We start from the raw sequence: 22752 nt of genomic DNA on the forward strand, positions 1-22752 counted from the left end.
TAGCATACACATGCATATAACTGACATGTCATGCACATGGCTTTGTTTACTTAAGATATCAACACATCCACATTGTTTAACACCACTGGCAGTCACCTGGGAATTCACAGAATCATATTTCATAGTTACCTTCATAACTTCCAACATCTGTGACAAAAGTTGAGCCAGTTGTAATTTTGAAGCATAGACCAGATGACAGAAGTGTTACATTTTTTTCTCTTCAGCTCTCAGCAGAGACAGTCGCACTTTTCTTCTCTCCCCAGCCCTTCCTTTTTCCCCTGCTTTGCTGCTTTAGAGCCTTTCTTCATGCAACTTCTGAACTGGAATTTATAATTATGGATGTGGTCAGCTGGTCTCTCAACGTCATTGTTTTGATCAAATTTTCACCATGAGGAGATTGGGGGAAGGAAAACCCTATTCCCTCTTATCAATTGACATTCCAACTGGCTACGTTATGGATTCCTGTGTGGTGTGGAAGATGACGTGCCTGGCCGTATTGTCAATGGAATACACACACATTTGGCTTATTGACACTGGGGTTTCGTCTGGCCTTGGTAAGGCTGCTTATGATGGGAACGCAGGAAGGGTACAGACTCAAACTCAGACTCTGTATATCTGGAGCTGATTCGGAGGGGTAAGATCTTGGAGATGTATGTATCTGTTTCTGCACGGCGAAGGAACGAACCAAGAAGATTTGGATGAATTGGATTTTTTCGCCACAGAGAGGTGCCAGAAAGACTGAAGGCTGTCAGCAAATTAATCAGTACAGTCTGTACCAAAACAAGTCGTACAATCAGGAATTTGGCTCCCTGGCGGCCTTGGACTGCCGCTTATTAAATTGTCTCCGGGATGTTTGTAAACAGATGCTCTACGCCCCCGCTGTCCTGTCACTATTGTTTCTGTCTTTTTAATGGCAGCGCCTCCAGAAGGGGGGGCAGCGTGGCCACAGTTCACCTATCTCCCCATGTTTGTTCTGTTTGTCTTCTTGGATGGGTGTTCTGTCAACTGTAATTTCCCCATTGTGGGATCAATAAAGTATCATCATCATCATCATTATTTAGAGCCAAGACTTTTCTGTCAACTTGTCAAAATGTTCTGCTCTCTACAACAAATTGCTGCAATTGATGTGATATTCTTAAAGTGTATTAACAATGTTTTCTTCCCACATTGCAATGCAGTTTATATTATGACACTGTATAACTGTATCTGGGTACAGCATTGTCCCCAGTTCTGTGTTTGTGGTCCTTTGTGTTTGCCTCATTAAATCAGACTCTTCCCCATATTGTTTATCTTGTCACTGTGTCAAGTTTTCTTGTGTAAGTTCGTGTATCAGTGTTTGTTGCTTCCTGTTGTATTTTGATAATCCCTGGTCTCCTGTGTTTTTATTTAGTTTACTTCCTTTGTCTTGTTTGTTTACTACTTCCAGCTGTACTCCCATTTGTTACCTGTTTCCCCATTATCCCCCTGCATATTTATTGTCTGAGTCTCCCTGTGTCCTACGTCAGAGTCGCTGAGGTGGTGTCCATACCTGTCCGTGGACATAATATCCCAAGCTCCAGTATTCCTAGTTTGTACTGTGCCCAGTGTGGGTTCTGTAAGAGCCTTCCTTGCTCCTAGTTGATTGAGACCTGGTTCAGCCATAAATAAAGGTCTGTTTTTCATCTACTCAGTCAGTGTGCCACGTGTCCTGCATTTTGGGTTCACCCGTCCACACACAACATAGTCGTTCTACATCAAATTATTTTAGTGTGAAGCATTAAAGAAAAAATAACATATTCAAATGTAGCTCTATATTATCTGTGTTATTTTATTATAACTTCTGCCTTTCAACTAATTTTTGCTTCTTTTTCAAATTTTTATCCCTTTTAATGTAGGTATCGAACCATTATTTTGTAATACTATGTAACATAATCTTGGTTATGAAGAAGTGCAGGATTTCAGATTGCATTTTTTTTTTAAGTTTTGTGATTAAATTTTTAATGGTTTAGTGTTTTTAGTGCAGCTCAAATCAACCCTGATTTTTTTTCTAAGTGCAAAGCATGGTTAAGGAAGAGCAAAAAAAATGTGCAGCCATGTAATTAAGGTCTAAAACTAGTTCAAGTCTCAAGAGGTTGTAGTAAAATGGTAATAGATCTTTGTGGAGGACTTAATGAGATCCATGAAGGTTCAAAGTTTCATTATATATTTGGTCTGACTTGAACAGTTCACTTTCTAACATGAAGACACATCGCATTTAGGTATTTATGAATAAGACAATCTTCATATCAAATCAATTTTATGTATGTTGCTTGTTAAACATTCTGCCTGTTTTAAATATTAGTTTTTATTTTCTGATCTTTGTGAATACTGAAATGAATCTAACATATATAACTTTTGGTGGTCATGTGGAAGTAGAGAAATACAGATATCTTTATTTTGTGATCATGTTTACAGTATATATTCTGATAATCTGCAGCAATTCCACTATTGTGTGGATTATCATGATTCACAAAAACCTTCATGAGCCTATGTACATTTTCATTGCTGCTTTGTTACTGAACTCTGTTCTTTTGAGCACTGTGATCTACCCAAAGCTTTTGATTGACTTTTTATCTGAAAAACAGATCATTTTACATCAAGCCTGTCTCTTTCAAGTATTTCTGTTTTATGTTTTAAGCGGTTCAGAATTCTTACTGCTGACAGCAATGGCTTATGACAGATATGTGTCTATATGTAAACCTCTGCAATATCCAACTATCATGAGAAGAACAACAGTCAATATTTTCCTGGTTTTGGCCTGGTTTCTACCTGCTGTTCAGGTTGCAGTTCCAATAGTAAGAAATGCAATTACACCACTCTGTAACTTTATTTTGAAAGGTATTTTTGTAACAATTCAGTCAACCATCTTTATTGTGTGACTTCAAGTGCACTATCTGTATATGGTTTGATTGTTCTATTTAATGGTGCAATTTTTCCTATGCCTTTCATACTTTTTACATACACAAAGATCATTATAGTTGCTTATCAGAGTTGCGGAAATGTAAAGAAAAAGGCTCTACAAACCTGTTTGCCTCATGTGCTAGTTCTAATTAACTATTCTTGTTTGCTTACATATGATATGGTCATGGTTAGACTGGAGTCAGAGTTTCCAAAAACTGCACGCTTTGTAATGACATTGCAGTTTGTAACATATAATCCTCTCTGCAATCCAATCATATATGGACTAAAAATGAAAGAAATTTCTAAAAAACTCAAATCATTGTTCTGTTGTTTGACATAAGTTTATTCAGTCATTTATAGCCTGTTTTAAAATGTTCCTTTTGTTTATTGGAGAAATGTTGAGAGGTCTCATTCTTAGTAAGTCTTTAATGTGAAATTTTATTTCTGACAATGAAGCACAACAAAGAGAAGTAACTTTTTTCAATGTAAACTTATGTAGCTATTCTACATGTTTTATTCTATTTAGTCATTCCACTTTCTAGAATAATAATATTAAATATTATCAATAGTCATATTCCTATTGTTTCTGAGTATAGAGTTTAGAGCAATTTGAAAATGTTGTCACAAAGATTTCGATTTCTCTCTTTATTGTTTCAAATGTAGCTAAGAGCAGGTTATTATTTAAAATCCCAAATGAAAAGTGAACAAATATTAAGACGTTAAATGCCTGATATCGCTTTCCTCATATATATTTCTGAATGATAAATTTGTTCATAGTTACATCTAATATGACTGCTCTAGCATTATTATTGATTTTTAAAATTAAATCCAATAGCAGAAGCAAACTCGCTGGGGAAAATTTAAAAGAGGGACAAATTGGAGTGCCACGAGAACCAGGCTTTAAGAAACTAGCACATTTATCACATTATCGCATCAATGCATGTCATTGCCACAAGGTTTGCTGTGTCTCCCAGCAGTCTCAAGAGAATGGACGATATTCCAGGAGACAGGCACTTACTCATTAGAAAGTCCTTAACCCATCAGCAGGACTGGTATATGCTCCTTTGTGCACGGATGAACAGGATGAGCACTGCCAAAGCCCCACAAAACTACATCCAGCAGGCTACTGGTGTGAATGTCTCTGACCAAACAATCAGAAACAGACTTCACGAGGGTGGCCTCGAGCCACATATCCTCTAGTGGGCCCTGTCCTCACTGCTCAGCACTATGAAGAACATATTTGCCAATTTTGCATTTTCCAATTTACCAGAATTGGCAGGTCCAGAACTGGCACCATCTGCTTTTCACAGATGAGAGCAGGTTCACCCTGAGTACATGTGACAGATGGGAAAGATTCTGGAGAAGCATGACCAGTCTAATGGTAGGTCAGTGTTGGTCTGGGGAGGCATATTCATGGAAGAACATACAGACCTCTACAGGGGGGATGATGACCATAAATCTACTGCTGACTTCCTGTTCCCACTAAGTGGCTTTAAGAGTGTGACCCAATGTTGGTAGTATAGATCTGTCCAGACTCACACTCTCATCAAGCATGTAACACTGGCCACTGGTAACACACCATTTTCCATGGTGAATTAGCATGACTACAGAGGGTGCTATTAAATGAAAAATCACAGTTTTCACAATCATCAGCCAGGTCTGATGTGTATTCTGACCATTTTTGAGGTGGATAGGGTAAACTGGGAGGAGCAATACATCAAAGTATAAAATCATGTCCCACTAGGTGATGCTCTAATGTCTCTCTATTGGCATATCAATTTGTTCAGGGCAGGACTTTTATCAAACCAGTGAAGTTTGGTGCAGAGTGGGGAATGTATGTTTGAGTTACAGGAATTTGTATCAAAATTTGCCATGCTGCCTGGGTCATACCCTTTGACCAAAACTCACAGTTTTCAAGATAATGTAAGACCGTATGTCTGTGTAGATTCTCAGTTATCCAGGTCATAGTAGTCTCTGGAGCTTGAAAAAAGGCGACTGGACTTCTTTTTCAAGAAACAAAAAGAAGTCCAGTCGCCTTTTTTCAAGCTCCAGAGAATAATGTAAGACCAACTCCTTGAGGCTTTCCTGGGCAAACTTGCGATGATTCTCCTCGACCACCTTAAAGCTGTACCTCAAAGTGTAAAACATGACATTTCCTGTTCCCACTAGGTGGCACTGAGACACCTGTAAAATATATCCATATTGTTGCATTCAAGGGTAGAGCCTTATTACACTTGAGAAGTTGGGAGCAGACTGGATAATGTAGTGAATGATAGCCAATTAAAATTTTATGGTGAATGATGCACCACGACCATGCTCTTGAACAAAAACTAACCAGGTTTGCAATTTACATTCACCCAGGCCTGTAGTTTAGACTGGTCCTGTGAAAACCCTACAAGCAGTTTGAAACGGTCAGAGGGCTAGAACTGGGCCAAAATCACCTAATTAATTTAAAATGGCAGACTTCCTGTTTTGTGTACCATGTTGTTTCAAGAGGATTTTTTGTGTATCTTGACATGTTACATAGGCACACCAAATTTTATAAATCTACGTAAAACTCAGCAGTGGGGTTTGTCTTTTGGAACATTATAGGTGGTGCTATCAAGCCAGTTTGGGAACGCCTGTGCCCAAAACCATTAAAGTACGTAAATTTTCACAAGACCAGATGCATGTGCAAAATTTCATGGGTTTTGACCATGTTAAGGCCCACCCGCCAATTCATTTGTTCAAAAATATTAATATAAGAAGAAATGGAGCAGATACAATAGGGCCTTGGCACATTTTGTGCTTGGGCCCTAACAAAGTGTGCACCTGACAAAGTGTGAAAGCATCAAATCCAGTGCACATGTGGCCTTCCAAAGTTGCTGATAATTGAGAGAAGGAAAAACCACTTTGGTAACAAAGATCACAAGGATGAGGATGTTGTTTTCTAGCTCAGCTGGGTTATGTTATGAACATAACTGACTACTGTATAACATGGCAGTGACCACTGTGCTTTAAATCTGTAGTAATTGCTAACATTCATTTCAAACAGAGCAGGCAGGTTACATATTGTAAAATGCTACAACTGATATTGTGAGTTGGAAAGATTGAGTAATAGACTGTACTGTCAAGTAAAAGAGGTTGAACAAAGGTGTGACCTACCTCCAGAGTTCAGCTCCTTGCAGGCTTAAGCCACCTGATAAAAAACCTTCCAGAGACATTGAATGTTCACATTTACTGCTGAACATATTGAATGAGTGCATTACACATTCAGGTGTCTTTGAATGAAAACAACATACAACACAGGTTGCTTGTTGTTACAGTTTTGAGTATTTTGTTTGTTTGTTTTGTTTTTTGTTTGTTTTTCACTACTGGTCATGCAATTTGAAAACATTGCTTTTGAAGACATAAATGGATGAGTTGCTAAATGTTACCTATATAACAATCGATGGTTATGTGGAAATTAATAAATACAGATATGTTTATTTTTATTGTATGTTTATAGTATATATTCTAATAATCTGCAGTAATTCTACAATTGTGTATCTCATTTGTATTCATAAAAACCTTCATGAGCCTATGTACATTTTCATTGCAGCTTTGCTGGTTAATTGTGCTCTTTACACTACAAGTGTTTTCCCTAAATTTCTGATTGACTTTTTATCTGAAAAACAGATTATATCATATTCAGCATGTATTTTTCAGTATTTTGTATTTTACACTCTAGCTTGCTCAGAGTTCTTTCTCTTGGCAGTCATGGCCTTTGACAGATATGTGGCTATATGCAAACCTCTGCAATATCCAACCATCATGAGCAAAACCACTGTGAGTATTTTCCTAGTTATAGCTTGGGTTGTACCTGCTTCTCATATTGCAGTGCCAGCAGTACTAACTGCTGAAGCTAAACTGTGTGACTTTAATGTAAAAGCAATCTTTTGTAGCAATGCAATATACACTCTTCAGTGCTTAAAATCACAATTTTTTGTTGTATTTGGTTTGGTTGGTTTAGTAGATCTCGTAATGCTTCCTCTGATCTTCATAGTTTTCACATATACAAAAATATTTATAGTCTCTTATCAAAGTTGTAAAGAAATTAGGAAGAAAGCTACAGAGACTTGTTTACCTCACCTGTCAGTTTTAATCAGCTTTTCCTGTTTAGGTCTTTATGATGTAATCGGTGCTCGAGTGGAATCAGATTTTTCAAAAACTACACGCTTAATGATGACATTACAAGCAGTTTTATATCATCCTTTGTTTAATCCATTCATATATGGGCTCAAAATGAAGGAAATTTCCAAACATTTAAAAAGGTTGCTTTGTCAGGCCAAAATTGTTTCATATACTAATACTGAATGCTAAGGTGGACTCATCTCTTCTGCAGCCATTTCGTTGTAGTTGTTTAATAAGCTTATCATTTAATAATCAAATCCTCCCAACAATCATTCATAATCTTTTCATTTTACTATATTGTGGTGTTTGTACATGTACAAGAAAATGTACAGCATTAAAAAATGTCCCTTTTCTCCCATCAGAGTAATTAGCAGAATGTCACAGTGTGTTTAGCACTTGCTCTGGGGGTGTTAAGAAAATGAGCATTGATAATAAGATATACATTATAAGTTAAGGTTGTGTTGTTATTTCCCAACAAAGCTTATTTCAGGAATATAATGTCTAATAATGCACACAAGTTATTATGTGTGCCTTCCAGGTATGTTTCTTTTTGACTTATTTTCTGAACAAGGTTTAAAACACGAGTTCAGGCATCCAGCTTTTTTTTTTTTTTTAAGTTAAAAGCTGAGAGCTTTTGTCTCACTGAAAAACTGATAACAAAATGTACAAAATTCTCATACAGATACACTTCAAAAATATAAACACGCCCAGTGCACTCCTAGTTGAAGTATCTGAAGTATTTAGGGAGTCAGATACATATTTCACAATAATGTCAAATTGTTTCAGTTTATTCTTTTATCCTCTTTAAATCCTTAACGGCCTGGCTTACTCATTTGTGTTTACTTTGTGCTGATATATGATTATCAGCAAATGTAGTATGTATAAATTATGGTAGGTATCAGAAACATTATTCTAATAATATGCACAAACTACTATTTTTGGACTCACCAAAACCACCATGTTCTTAGGTTTGTTTTCACTGTTACTTTGACATTAGTTCAGATTATATTCTATTTACAGTAGGTGGTCTTTTTCAGTGGTTTATTTACTACTCTTTTTGTGCCCTGGCATCTAACAGGCATGTATCCATTTGTAACATCTGTAATGTGAAATTCCCTCATGTCTACCTTGTCTCACACTTCTGTGCTAATAAATAACTGTGGATGAAAGTAATTTTTGACTGCTTTTTGTTTCGGTTTGGTTTTTTGCATTTTTTAAAGAATGTACTGTTTTCTATTTGGCCACTTGGATCCTCTTTCCAGCAAGAGGATTTGGCAGGTTGGGGGACTCTAAGATCAGTACTGGCTCTGCATACGGAAAATTTCCTTCCCTTACACTGGCAGTATACTGTTTATACTATCTTTATACTAGACAGTATACAGTTAGTATAAAGGTGGAATTGAGTGAATGACTCAAATCATCATCTGCTTAAATTCAAATTCATCTCTGCTATACTTGATGAAACCACACCTTGACCATGAACAATGCAGCCACTGTGCACCAGTCCAACACAGACTTTACCATAACTTCACCACACTGGGGCCAGCTAACTTTTTATCCTATACTAACTGCAGTATTTTTATGCAGCCTTGAACTATCTCAAATTTAGTATACCTCAGTTTGTTTTGCAGGACATGTAACAGTATGAAAAAACAAAACTTCTGTGTGACACTGCCTAGAGCAGTGCTAGGAATCCACATAACCCCTCCCATCCAAAAACGTTCTGTTGATACGTACCATTACGTATATCTTTATTGTCACATATGCAAACAAAGTGTAACATCTTTAGGTTCACACCTCAAATGGTGGTAGTTTTGTGTTGAGAAATTAATGAAATCCATGGAGGGTGAAAAAGGTTATTAACTATGTCATGTCTGACTTTAACAGTTTATAAAAATCAAAGTTCAGGTATCTGCAATCATAATTAAACACATATTCTACATTAATGCAAGTCTCAGCATTAAACCTCTTAAATGTTTTCATTCATCTGTTTTATAATTTCTTTCTCCTTTGTCCATTAAATACTTTTTAATTTTTTAAATTTACTTTTTAATCCATTCGCTTCCACTCATCCTGTTCAGGGTCGCAGGGGGCAGCTATCCCAGCTGTCATAGGGCGAGAGGCAGGGTACACCCTGTACAGGTCGCCAGCCTGTCACAGGGCCAACGCAGAGAGACAAACAACCTTTCATACTCACATTCACACCTATGGGCAATTTAGTGTAGCCAATTAACCTAACCCCAGTAAGTGCATGTCTTTGGAATGTGGGAGGAAACCGGAGTACCCGGAAGAAACCCACTCAAGCATGGGGAGAACATGCAAACTCTACACAGGGAGAGGGAGAGGCCTGGACCAAGGTGGAATCGAACCTTCCAGATGTTATTCTAACTGTGAGGCAGCAGTGCTAACCACTGCGCCACCGTGCTGCCCTGTGTTCTACTAATTTGCAGAAATTGTACTACTCTATACCTCATTTGCACTAATCAAAATTGTTTTCATTGCAGCTTTGCTACTGAACATCCTAGATTTTTAATTACTTTTTAGGCCATGCATAATGGCATTGGCTGAATCATTGGCTGTGGGAGGAGACTGGTAAGACCACAGAGCAAGACTTGGCTGACCTCAAAGAGATTCTAGAAAACTGTTCATTGGATCAGAAAGAGGAGCAGTTTTCTGGCCACATTGTTACATTGGTGAAAGAGTGCTGATGACTGTTGTGAGATGATGCCTCTGGATTGATAAACCGGGGTCATTATCCCACTTTTTAAGAGAAGGTACTGGAGGGTGTGTTCCAACTTCAGGGGGACCACACTCATCAACTTCCCTGGGAAGGCCTTTATAAATCATTGGTTATTCGGATCAGTAGTTTCAGTTAAATAAATCATATAGCAGACAAAAACAGTGATCTTTGAGAAGTGAAATGAAGTTTATAGGATTTACAGAAAGTGTGTAATAACTATTTAAAGAAAATTAGGCAGGGGCATAAGTTTGGGTACCCCAACATAAAACAATATTTAGTAGATCCTCCTTTTGCAGAAATAACAGCCTCTAAATGCCTCCTATAGCTTCCAATGAGATTCTGGATTCTGGATTTCAGAAAGAAAAATAATGACCAGCATGGGAGAAGAAGATGAAAAACTGAGCTCAAATGACAATTTTGGGCTACTTATTAAATATAAAATCCCTGAAGCTGTGAGAGGCCTTTGGTAAAAAAAAACTACAGTTCCCAGCAAAATTATGTGACTTACTAATAGTTAGTGACTAGTTAGTGACTTGCATTAAAAACAAGATTGTTCATGCTGATAATTCAGACTTAGGAAGTGTTATTAGCAGCTGATCAGATCAATAAAACAACTGGATTACTAAGTTTTTGTTGTGTATGCTTTTTACAAACCGCAAACCGATTATTGGAAGGAAACGGTGCTCTGGGACACGGTGAAGTGCAACTCTTCTGGTTTATATGGAAAAATGGATTAGTACTTATATAGCGCTTTTCTACTCTGTCTGAGCACTCAAAGCACTTACACAAGCACTTCCATATGAAGATAAGCGCTTTTAAAGTGTCTAACATTCACACTCCAAAACTTATGTCAAAGAGCAACTTAGGGTTAAGTATCTTGTCCAAGGATACTTTGGCATGCACAGCCAAGAATTGAAGCTCCAACCTTCCAATTAGTAGGTGAACTGCTCTACCTCCTGAGCTACAAGAATTATTACTAGAATTTTCCCTAGAATTATTGCTCCTTCAATCTAATTGTTGGGACTTAGTTTTACTCTTTTTTTACTTTATGAACAAAAGTAAGTCAGTAAATCAGCTTGGGTCGGGGAACTGTTGCATCAAAAACTGATATTTACAGTTAGATCCATAGATCGCTTTCAAAATTATGAAAAAAAAGAAATTGATTCTATAACAAGCAATGGCACTATTAAAAAGCGGAAGTGTGTGCTGAATGGATACATGTACTTAAATTTTGCACTAGAATACGACTTGTAATGGCCAATAAAATGCATTCTGACATTCATTCTGACAATCAAAGAGAAGAGCTCCTTGTGGAAATAAAAGTATAAACCTGAATGCACTGAAGATATCAAACCACATATATTTTCCAAGGCTACTGAAATTTTAGTGTTGAAAAAAAAAAACAGAACTTATAGCAAAACATGGTGAGGGTTCACAGTGAAATGAAAGGATGCATTAATTGTGGAGTCCTGAAACCTCAGTTACAAGAAGCTAAACAATCCCTAGAGGATGAAACAACCTGATAAAAACCTTCCACAGACTCAGATGATTCATGTGTGTATTTGATTGATGAATGTATTCCAAGATAGTTCAAATATCTTTATGAATAGGACACAACACAGGTTGTATGTTAGTATAATTCTGTATGCTTGTTTGTTGTTTTTATTTATACTTTTGTCTTTATACTTTGTCTTTAAAAACAATAATGGATGAAGAGTTAAATGTTACATATGTAACTCTAGCCTGGTATTTAGAAGTTAACAAGTACAGATATGTTTATTTTTTTATTATGTTTACAATATATATTCTAATAATCTGCAGTAATTCTGCTATTGTGTATCTAATCTGTATTCATAAAAACCTTCATGAGCCTATGTACATTTTCATTGCAGCTTTGCTCCTGAACTGTGTTCTTTACAGTACAATTATTTACCCCAAAATTCTGATTGACTTTTTATCTGAAAAACAAGTCATGTCATATTCATCCTGTCTCTTTCAGTTTTTTATGTTTTACACTGTAGGAATGTCAGAATTCATTCTTTTGGCTGCCATGGCCTATGACAGATATGTGGCTATATGCAAACCTCTGCAATATCAAACTATCATGAGAAAAACCACTGTGAGTATTTTCCTGGTTTTAGCTTGGGTCGCACCTGCTTGTCATATTGCAGTACAAGCAATAGCGAGTGCTGAAACTAAACTGTGTGACTTTAATATAAAAGGAATATTTTGTAACAATGCAGTTTACACTCTTCAGTGTGCAAGACCAAGATTAATTACTGTATTTGGTTTAGTTTTGTTACTAGATCTTGTAATACTTCCTATGCTCTTCATAGTTTTCACGTACACAAAAATATTTATAGTTTCTTATCGAAGTTGTAAAGAAATTAAGAAGAAAGCTGCAGAGACCTGTTTACCCCACCTGTTAGTTTTAATCAGTCTCACTTTGTTTTTTGTATATGATATAATCATAGCTCGAGTGGAATCAGATTTTCCAAAAACTGCACGTATAATAATGAATTTACAAATAGTGCTCTATCATCCTTTGTTTAATCCATTCATATATGGGCTCAAAATGAGGAAAATTTCTAAACACCTGAAAAGGCTTCTTTCTCAAGCCAAAAACCTTTCCTGTATTCAAAGTGAATGCTAAAGTGTAGTAATTTGTTCTGTAATCAGTTTGTTGAAATTATTCAAAACACTTCACTTCATTTCACATAACCAAATTTTCTTAGCTTCAGAACATTTTCATGTTAGTGCATTGTGTCTCTGGAAGTACAAGAAAATATAAAATGTGTAAAATATATATATAACTTTCATTAATTTAACTCACAAACTGTAACCCTATTTTTAGGAGATTGAATTGATATTAATATTCATTTTAATTTACATTCTGGTTATTAATGAAGTGTTTTTGGGTGATAAAATAAACATTTTAAGTTCATGTTGTATTTATACTTCAGTTATTGTAGTTTAACTCTGGTTTAATAAATCAATCAATCTTTATTTCGAACATGTAAGTTAATATACATAAAAAACAAGCTGACATGCAATCAATGACTTTTTTGTTCTAAAAGGAGTAGGAGAAAAATGCTCCTTCTTATTATTAATTCCTACCCCTAACTTGCTCATCCTATATATCTGTTTTTGATTATACAGTCTGAAATATACATATGTGCATAATATGTACATAATACATTTTCCCTTGTGGTATTGTCTTTATGAATTAATTTATAATTTACTATACCTAGCCAGAAGTGATAATTTGATAGTATGTCATTATATATATATATATATATATATATATATACTGCTCAAAAATAAAGGGAACGCTCAAATAACACATCCTAGATCTGAATGAATAAAATATATTCTAATTGAATACTTTGCTCTGTACAAAGTTGAATGTGCTGACAGCAAAATCACAAAAATCATCAACGGAGGCCTGGATTTGGAGTCACACACAAAATTAAAGTGGAAAAACACACTACAGGCTGATCCAACTTTGATGTAATGTCCTTAAAACAAGTCAAAATCCATCCATCCATCCATCCATCCATTTTCTTCCACTTATCCGGGGCCGGGTCGCGGGGGCAGGAGCCTAAGCAGAGAAGCCCAGCTTTCCCTCTACCCAGCCACCTCCTCAAGCTCATCCGGAGGGACCCCAAGGCGTTCCCAGGCCAGCCGAGAGATATAATCTCTCCAGCGTGTCCTGGGTCTACCACGGGGCCTCCTCCCGGTGGGACATGCCCAGAACACCTCACCTAAGAGGCGGCCAGGAGGCATCCTAATCAGATGCCCGAGCCACCTCAACTGGCTCCTTTCGATATGGAGGAGCAGCGGCTCTACTCTGAGCCCCTCCCGGATGGCTGCACTCCTCACCTTATCTCTAAGGGAGAGGCCAGCCACCCTTCGAAGGAAACTCATTTCTGCCGCTTGTATTTGCGATCTTATTCTTTCAGTCACTATCCAAAGCTCGTGACCATAGGTGAGGGTAGGAACGTAGATTGACCAGTAAATCGAGAACTTCGCTTTTACACTAAGCTCCCTCTTCACCACGACAGACCGGTGCAGCGTCCAAATCACTGCAGAAGCAGCCCCAATCCGTCTGTCGATCTCCCGCTCCCTTCTTCCATCATTCGTGAACAAGACCCCGAGATACTTGAACTCCTCCACTTGGGGCAAGAACTCATTCCTGAGCCCGAGAGGGCACTCCACCCTTTTCCGGCTGAGGACCATGGCCTCAGACTTAGAGGTGCTGATTCTCAAGCCGGCCACTTCACACTCGGCTGTGAACCGTTCCACTGCAAGCTGGAGGCCACCCCCTGATGAAGCCAACAGGACCGCATCATCTGCAAACAGCAGAAATGAAACTCTGAGGCTACCAAGGAAGAAGCCTTCTGCCACCTGGCTATGCCTGTCCATAAAGTCAAGTCACAAGTCAAAATGAGGCTCAGTATTGTGTGTGGCCTCCACGTGCCTGTATGACCACCCTACAATGCCTGGGCATCCTCCTGATGAGGTGGCGGATGGTCTCCTGAGGGATCTCCTCCCAGACCTGGACTAAAGCATCCGCCAACTCCTGGACAGTCTGTGGTGCAACGTGATGTTGATGGATGGAGCAAGACATGATGTCCCAGATGTGCTCAATCGAATTCAGGTCTGGGGAACGGGCAGGCCAGTCCATAGCTTCAATGCCTTCATCTTGCAGGAACTGCTGACACACTCCAGCCACATGAGGTCTAGCATTGTCCTGCATTAGGAGGAACCCAGGGCCAACCACACCAGCATATGGTCTCACAAGGGGTCTGAGGATCTCATCTCTGTACCTAATGGCAGTCATGCTACCTCTGGCGAGCACATGGAGGGCTGTGCGGCCCTCCAATGAAATGCCACCCCACACCATTACTGACCCACTGCCAAACCGGTCATGCTGAAGGATGTTGCAGGCAGCAGATCGCTCTCCACGACGTCTCCAGACTCTGTCACATCTCTCACATGTGCTCAGTGCGAACCTGCTTTCATCTGTGAAGAGCACAGGGCGCCAGTAGCTAATTTGCCAATCCTGGTGTTCTCTGGCAAAGGCCAAGCATCCTGCACAGTGTTGGGCTGTGAGCACAACCCCCATCTGTGGACGTCGGGCCCTCATACCATCCTCATGGAGTTGGTTTCTAACCGTTTGTGCAGACACATTTGTGGCCTGCTGGAGGTCATTTTGCAGGGCTCTGGCAGTGCTCCTCCTGTTCCTCCTTGCACAAAGGTGGAGGTAGTGGTCCTGCTGATGTGTTGTTGCCCTCCTACGGCCTCCTCCATGTCTCCTGGTGTACTGGCCTGTCTCCTGGTAGCGCCTCCAGCCTCTGAACACTACGCTGACAGACACAGCAAACCTTCTTGCCATAGCTCGCATTGATGTGCCATCCTGGATGAGCTGCACTACCTGAGCCACTTGTGTGGGTTGTAGAGTCCGTCTCATGCTACCACGAGTGTGAAAGCAAGAATCAAGAATCAAGAATGCCTTTATTAGTCCCACAATGGGGAAATTGCAGTTAACAGAGCACCCATCCAAACAAACACAACACAAACGGGGGGTCAGGTGTCTGAGGTCATGCAGCCGTTTTACAGGCACTACCTTTAGCAGAAGAACAGAAAAAGATACACTGGGATAGGTAGGTTCAAAAAAATCATCTCATAATGTATTCATTATGAACACCTTATGAGGTTCCAAAAAAACACCTCAGCAAAAGCATATTTGCACATTTAAAGCCAGGATAGCAATATGGTGGGTAAGGTCAGGGTCAGGAGGGGATGCAGACGGAGACAAGAGGGTGGGGGCATTGTGGAGCCCAGATGCCAGCTCCTAGCCAAAACAGTTTGCTGATAATGATGGAAGTTGATCAACGGCCGTGGTACACCAGATCCAGCTACACAAATCACAGAGAGGGCTGAGGGGAAGAGCGACCATCACACATTGTCCTGGAGAGATATGATTACCAGCCCAAGGCCGGCCAGGGAGCCGAATTCCTGATAATGCAGATGGTGTTTTGGAACAGGCTGCTTGTTTTTTCAACAGCCTTCAGTCTCACTGGGGAACCCATTCAGTAATCCAATATTCCACCACCAACATTCAAAATTGACCAAAATATCAGCCAGAAAGAACCACTCCTTTATTGAGTGTGTCTTGCTAATTGCCAGTAATTTCCACCTGTTGTCTATTCCATTTGCACAACAGCATGTGAAATTACTGTAATTGTCAATCAGTGTTGCTTCCTAAATGGAAAGTTTGATTTCACACAAGTTTGGTTTACTTGGAGTTATATTGTGAAGTGTTCCCTTTATTTTTTTGAGCAGTGTAGTACAGCCTAATTCAAAATAGTACAGCCTTAGTCAAAATAAATATGGCCTTATTCAAAATAGTACAGCCCTATTCAAAATAGTACAGCCTTGGTCAAAATAATTACAGCCTTGTTCAAAATACTATAGCCTAGTTACCCATAACTTAAATTTACTTATAGGGTAAATCCCTGTAAATTACGCGTAGTTACAGCCTTAGTCAAAATAGTACAGCCTTATTCAAAATAGTATGGCCTTAGTCACAGTAATTAAGCCTTAATCAAAATAGTACAGCCTAATTCAAAATAGTACAGCCATAGTCAAAATAATTACGGCCTTGTTCAAAATAGTACAACCTAATTACACATAACTTAAATTGACTTATAGGGTAAATCCTTGTAAATTACGTGTAGTTACGGCCTTAGTCAAAATAGTACAGCCTTATTCAAAGTAGTACGACCTTATTAACCCTTTGATGCATAACATATGCACACCCCTTCTAATGCACAACATGGGTCAAAAATGACCCGTATTCATTTACCAGGTTATTTCATGCTGACTGAGTTTTTCTTTGCTCTATCTTTTGAAATCAATTTATTCTTTAAATATCTTGTTTTTAATTACCACAGATGTGTCACGTCCTGGGCCGTTTGCCCAGCGTTTTGTGTTTAGTTTATTTCCTGAGCTTCTCCTCCCAGTATGTTTGTCTTGTGTTTCCTAGTGTTGTGATATGTCTGCGTCTCTGTCCTGAGTCTGTGCCTGTTCCCCGTGTTTAGTCAGTATGTTCCTTGGTTTGTCACTTCCTGTTTATTTTGACAGTCTGGTTTTCCTGTGCTTTGTGTTCAGCTTTGCTTCCCCTGTGTAATTAGTTTCATTTGCCTCACCTGTTGTTCCCTGCTGTTTCCTCTTGCCCTGATTACCCAGTGTGTATTTAAGCCCTCAGTTTCCATGTGTTCCTTGTCGCGTCGTTGATGTTTTGTGCCCGCATGTTCCTGTGTTCCCTGTGCCTGCCCTTCGTCTCCCTGTGCCTCCCTTCCAAGTTTTTTGTATTTGTGTTTCCCCGTTGAAATAAATCCAGTTTTTAGTTATGTTTGCTTCTGGAGTCCTTCATGTGAGTCCTTCCTCGTCCGTTTCCTCCCCGGCCATGACAGAACGACGCGACCATTACAAAACCCCCTCCGGCTCCAATTTTTTCGACGGCACTCGTCTAGCGCTGGGGGGCCCGGCGTCTTTGAACAGTCCCCGTCATCGTCACTCACCTGCCTCCCCTTTCGCTGATCCCTCCCTTCCTCGGCAGCCGCGGAGGAGAGGGAGTTCCCGGCAGCAACGGCGGAAGGCACCCCGAGACCCGAGCGGTATAACGCCGCGGACCGCTTCACCACTTCACACCCAATCCTCCGTTTCCGTGAGTAACACTGGCTTCAACGCTACTATGCCTGCGGACAGTTATTCCCGTCACCCCCCTGCCTTTCCCCTCCCTGAGGTGGCAAAGCAGACCATTATCTGTTGGGTGGATTCACTGGTTATGGACCTTCTGGCTGACCCATGTGAGCAGGAACAGCAACAGCTCACGGCCCAGCTGCAAGGGCTAGTCGATGATTACCCTTGGTTATTTGGCTCTCTGCATGGGTTAGTGCAGGATTTCTTAACCTCCACCCTTCACCTACAGCAGTCCCCAGTGTCAGCTCATTCTCAGTCCCCAGTGTCAGCGCATTCTCAGTGCCCGGTGTCAGCTGTGGCTCAGTCTCAGTCTCCCCAGTCAGCTGTGCCTCAGGCTGCTTCCTCGCAGTCAGTCTCCTCGCAGTCAGTCTCCTCGCAGTCAGTCTCCTCGCAGTCAGTCTCCTCGCAGTCAGTCTCCTCGCAGTCAGTCTCCCCTAGCTCGCAGTTAGCTCTAACGCCCTTAGCTCCTGCTCTCTCTAGCTCGCAGTCTGCTCTTTCTGTCTCCCGGCCTGCTTCCACGCGGCCAGTTTTGACGTACTCAGGCCCCTCTAGCCTTCAGTCGGTTTCCCTAATGTCTGTTCACCCTAGCACTCTGTCAGTTCCTCCAGTGTCAGTTCCTCCAGTGTCAGCTCCTCCTCAGTCGCAGTGTTCCCAGTCAGCTGTAGCTCCAGCTCCTCCTCAGTCGCAGTGTTCCCAGTCAGCTGTAGCTCCAGCTCCTCCTCAGTCGCAGTGTTCCCAGTCAGCTGTAGCTCCAGCTCCTCCTCAGTCGCAGTGTTCCCAGTCAGCTGTAGCTCCAGCTCCTCCTCAGTGGCAGTGTTCCCAGTCAGCTGTAGCTCCAGCTCCTCCTCAGTCGCAGTCTCAGACCCCTCAGTTAGCTCCAGCTCCCTCTGCTCACCCTGCTCCCGCTCCCTTGGCTCCAGCTCCCCCTGCACCCGTACCTGTTCCGCGGGTGGGGGCAGCCACGGACGGGCTGACCTCTGCACCCGTACCTGTTCCGCGGGTGGGGGCAGCCACGGACGGGCTGACCTCTGCACCCGTACCTGTTCCGCGGGTGGGGGCAGCCACGGACGGGCTGACCTCTGCACCCGTACCTGTTCCGCGGGTGGGGGCAGCCACGGACGGGCTGACCTCTGCACCCGTACCTGTTCCGCGGGTGGGGGCAGCCACGGACGGGCTGACCTCTGCACCCGTACCTGTTCCGCGGGTGGGGGCAGCCACGGCCGGGCTGACCTCTGCACCCGTTCCTGTTCCGCGGGGGGGGCAACCAGGTCCAAGCCTTCGCATCGGTTTTCTGTGTTAGCTGCAGCAGCAGGGTCTCAGTCAGCTCTAGCTCCAGTCGCTCTCCCTCGCCTTCAGTCAGCTCCAGTAACTCTTCCTCGGTCCCCAGTGTCAGCTGTTTCAGTGCCCTCTCAGTCAGTTCCCTCAGCCCCTGTCTTAGTTCCTTCGGTTTTGGTCCCAGTTCCCTCAGCTCCTGCTCCTTCTGTAGCTCCAGTAGTGTCAGCTCCCTCTCAGGCCCCAGTGTCAGCTAGCTCTCGGTCTGTTTCCACGCAGCCAGATCTCCCTAGCTCTCGGTCTGTTTCCACGCAGCCAGATCTCCCTAGCTCTCGGTCTGTTTCCACGCAGCCAGATCTCCCTAGCTCTCGGTCTGTTTCCACGCAGCCAGATCTCCCTAGCTCTCGGTCTGTTTCCACGCAGTCTGCTCTCTCTCGCTCGCAGTCTGTTTCCACGCAGTCTGCTCTCTCTCGCTCTCAGTCTTTTTCCACGCAGTCTGCTCTCTCTCGCTCGCAGTCTGTTTCCACGCAGCCAGTCGTCTCCCGGCCTGCTTCCACGCAGCCAGTCGTCTCCCGGCCTGCTTCCACGCAGCCAGTCGTCTCCCGGCCTGCTTCCACGCAGCCAGTCGTCTCCCGGCCTGCTTCCACGCAGCCAGTCGTCTCCCGGCCTGCTTCCACGCAGCCAGTCGTCTCCCGGCCTGCTTCCACGCAGCCAGTCGTCTCCCGGCCTGCTTCCACGCAGTCCCCTGCACCTCGGCTATTCCTCGAGCAGCCCCTGCTGCTCAATAAAGCAGCAGTGTGCCCTGTTCCGCGGTCCCAGCCTACGCATCCGGTGCCTCACTATGTAGGCCCCGTTCAGCCCATGGGCTCAGCTCACTCCAAGCCGATGGGGGTCTCCGCTCATTCCGAGCCGATGGGGGTCTCCGCTCAGTCCGAGCACTCCGCGCCAGAGGGCCCCGCTCAGTCCGAGCCGATGGGGGTCTCCGCTCAGTCCGAGCCAGGGGGTCCCGCTCAGTCCAAGCCGATGGGGGTCTCCGCTCAGTCCGAGCGCTCCGCGCCAGAGGGTCCCGCTCAGTCCGAGCGCTCCGCGCCAGAGGGTCCCGCTCAGTCCGAGCCGATGGGGGTCTCCGCTCAGTCCGAGCGCTCCGCGCCAGAGGGTCCCGCTCAGTCCGAGCGCTCCGCGCCAGAAGGTCCCGCTCAGTCCGAGCCGATGGGGGTCTCCGCTCAGTCCGAGCGCTCCGCGCCAGAGGGTCCCGCTCAGTCCGAGCCGATGGGGGTCTCCGCTCAGTCCGAGCCAGGGGGTCCCGCTCAGTCCGAGCACTCCGCGCCAGAGGGTCCCGCTCAGTCCGAGCCGATGGGGGTCTCCGCTCAGTCCGAGCGCTCCGCGCACGAGGGTCCCGCTCAGTCCGAGCCGATGGGGGTCTCCGCTCAGTCCGAGCGCTCCGAGCCAGGGGGTCCCGCTCAGTCCGAGCGGTGGGGTCTCTGCTCAGTCCGAGCGCTCCACGTCACCCGAGGGTTCCCCACCAGAGCCGGGGTCGCCCTTCTCCGCCACCGCATGCCCCGCGGTCGGCCTCCAGTGTCTGCTCCCGTCGCCGCCGCCGCACGCCCCGCGGTCGGCCTCCAGTGACCCCTCCTCGTCGCCGCCACCGCTGGGAGCGCGGTCGGCCTCCAGTGACTCCTCCTCGTCGTCGCCGCCGCCGCTGGGAGCGCGGTCGGCCTCCAGTGACTCCTCCTCGTCGTCGCCGCCGCCGCTGGGAGCGCGGTCGGCCTCCAGTGACTCCCGCTCGTCGTCGCCGCCGCCGCTGGGCGCGCGGTCGGCCTCCAGTGATTCCTTCTCGTCCTCGTCGCCGCCGCCGCTGGGAGCGCGGTCGGCCTCCAGTGACTCCTTCTCGTCCTCGTCGCCGCCGCCGCTGGGAGCGCGGTCGGCCTCCCTCGTTGGGATTTTGCTTTGTGGCCCCTTGGCCTCTGCGGCCTCCTGAACTGTGTGTTTTTTGTTTTTGGATTTCCCACTGACTCCCCTGAACTGTGGACTGTTTTTTCCCCTGCTGTTTTTTGTTTTGTCATAGCTCCTGAACTGTTCCTTGTTTTGCCCCCCTGTTTTGGACATTGGAGCTCTCCGGCCTTGTGCCGTCGCTTTTTGTTTCATCCGGTTGTTTTTTTTGCTTCTCGTCCCCGTGTTTTGTTCTTGTTTGGACTGTGTTGCCTCTGCTCTGCCTCATTTTGATGCCCCCTGTTGGACTGTCTCCGGCCTTGTGCCGTCGCCTTTTGTTCTGGTCCTGTGTTTTTGTTTTCTTCCTGTACGGGTTTGATTTGTTTTGTTCACGCCCGGTGATTTCTGTTTTGCGGCCTGTCTTTTGTTTTTGTTTCGGGCCCTCCCTCCTGGTCCCCCGCCTCCCGCCCTTGTCTGGTTTTGTTTTCTGGTTTTGGCCGTCGGGAGCCGGCCTTTAAGGGGGGGGTACTGTCACGTCCTGGGCCGTTTGCCCAGCGTTTTGTGTTTAGTTTATTTCCTGAGCTTCTCCTCCCAGTATGTTTGTCTTGTGTTTCCTAGTGTTGTGATATGTCTGCGTCTCTGTCCTGAGTCTGTGCCTGTTCCCCGTGTTTAGTCAGTATGTTCCTTGGTTTGTCACTTCCTGTTTATTTTGACAGTCTGGTTTCCTGTGCTTTGTGTTCAGCTTTGCTTCCCCTGTGTAATTAGTTTCATTTGCCTCACCTGTTGTTCCCTGCTGTTTCCTCTTGCCCTGATTACCCAGTGTGTATTTAAGCCCTCAGTTTCCATGTGTTCCTTGTCGCGTCGTTGATGTTTTGTGCCCGCATGTTCCTGTGTTCCCTGTGCCTGCCCTTCGTCTCCCTGTGCCTCCCTTCCAAGGTTTTTGTATTTGTGTTTCCCCGTTGAAATAAATCCCCTTTTTAGTTATGTTTGCTTCTGGAGTCCTTCATGTGAGTCCTTCCTCGTCCGTTTCCTCCCCGGCCATGACAAGATGAGTATTTTTTTTTGTTTCATTTACTACTTTATCAACAAAAATACTTTTTATATTACTACACATGGGTCATCCAAAATTGCACACCTCTTCCTCTTCCTTTGGCCCTCCTGTCTGATGTCCTTTTGTAGCTGGGTGGTGGCTGTGTTTTATTTTTTTAACCCACACCTTCCCATTGCCTCAATCATATGCTTCTGGAGTTTAGGTGTGCCCTCCATGCGCCTCTTCATATGTGGCATGACAAGCTCTTTGCCCACCTCCTTGATAAGTAGCCAGCATGCATTACTCGCATCACTCATATGATCAGGGTGTTGTGCACTGAAGTTAGTGTAGGCATTGAATGTGGCAACATCTAGCATATTGTACCAGAGAACCATGGGCCACCTCCTTGTTCTCCAAAAACATATGTAGCTGCTAACCATGTGAACCATTGTGTCCACTCCTCATTTCGTTTTATTGTAGTGCTGGATCACTTCTGGTTTCTTCTTCTGACTGCTGTTATCCACTGATTTGTCATCATGCATGGTGCTCAGTAGGACAACAGCCTTTCCCTTCTTCTGCACATAGCTCACCATGGTCATTTTGCCATGGAATCCAAATTCCGAGCTATGAAGCTCCCATGAATCGAACTGAACAATTGAAAAACAATACTTAGATGTATTAGATGGGCAAAGGGTGCTGTGCTGAGCTGTGAAATATCTGACACAAGCACAATTCAGAGTTCCCACTAAATGCTGTAGTAAATGGATGCAGGTAATTTCTGACCCATGTGTGTAAACTTGATCTAGAATTAGAAAAGCTGTGCTTGTTCATAACTTAAAAAATGAAAAATAAAAGTGGTGATTTGTGCTAAACAAAAACAAGATATTTACTGCATAATTTTAAAAGTAATGATAAAATTAATTTATTCAAAACTATATCA

The 22752-nt window shown here is 43.4% G+C and overlaps 2 protein-coding genes and 1 pseudogene across 2 annotated transcripts; all 3 read left to right on the forward strand.

The window, feature by feature from the left end:
- Positions 1-2339: 2339 nt before the first annotated feature.
- On the forward strand, positions 2340-3259 carry LOC115800185 (olfactory receptor-like protein COR3; annotated as a pseudogene).
- A 3053-nt stretch (positions 3260-6312) lies between these two features.
- LOC115800186 (olfactory receptor 13C2-like) lies at positions 6313-7260 on the forward strand. Its single transcript, XM_030757437.1, has one exon. The coding sequence runs from the start codon at positions 6313-6315 to the stop codon at positions 7258-7260; it is 948 nt and encodes a 315-aa protein (XP_030613297.1).
- Positions 7261-11516: 4256 nt separating this feature from the next.
- Positions 11517-12464, forward strand: LOC115801020 (olfactory receptor 4D6-like). Its single transcript, XM_030758709.1, has one exon. The coding sequence runs from the start codon at positions 11517-11519 to the stop codon at positions 12462-12464; it is 948 nt and encodes a 315-aa protein (XP_030614569.1).
- Positions 12465-22752: the final 10288 nt, after the last annotated feature.

This window comes from Archocentrus centrarchus, chromosome 21, assembly GCF_007364275.1.
Source record: "Archocentrus centrarchus isolate MPI-CPG fArcCen1 chromosome 21, fArcCen1, whole genome shotgun sequence".
NCBI lineage: Eukaryota > Metazoa > Chordata > Actinopteri > Cichliformes > Cichlidae > Archocentrus > Archocentrus centrarchus.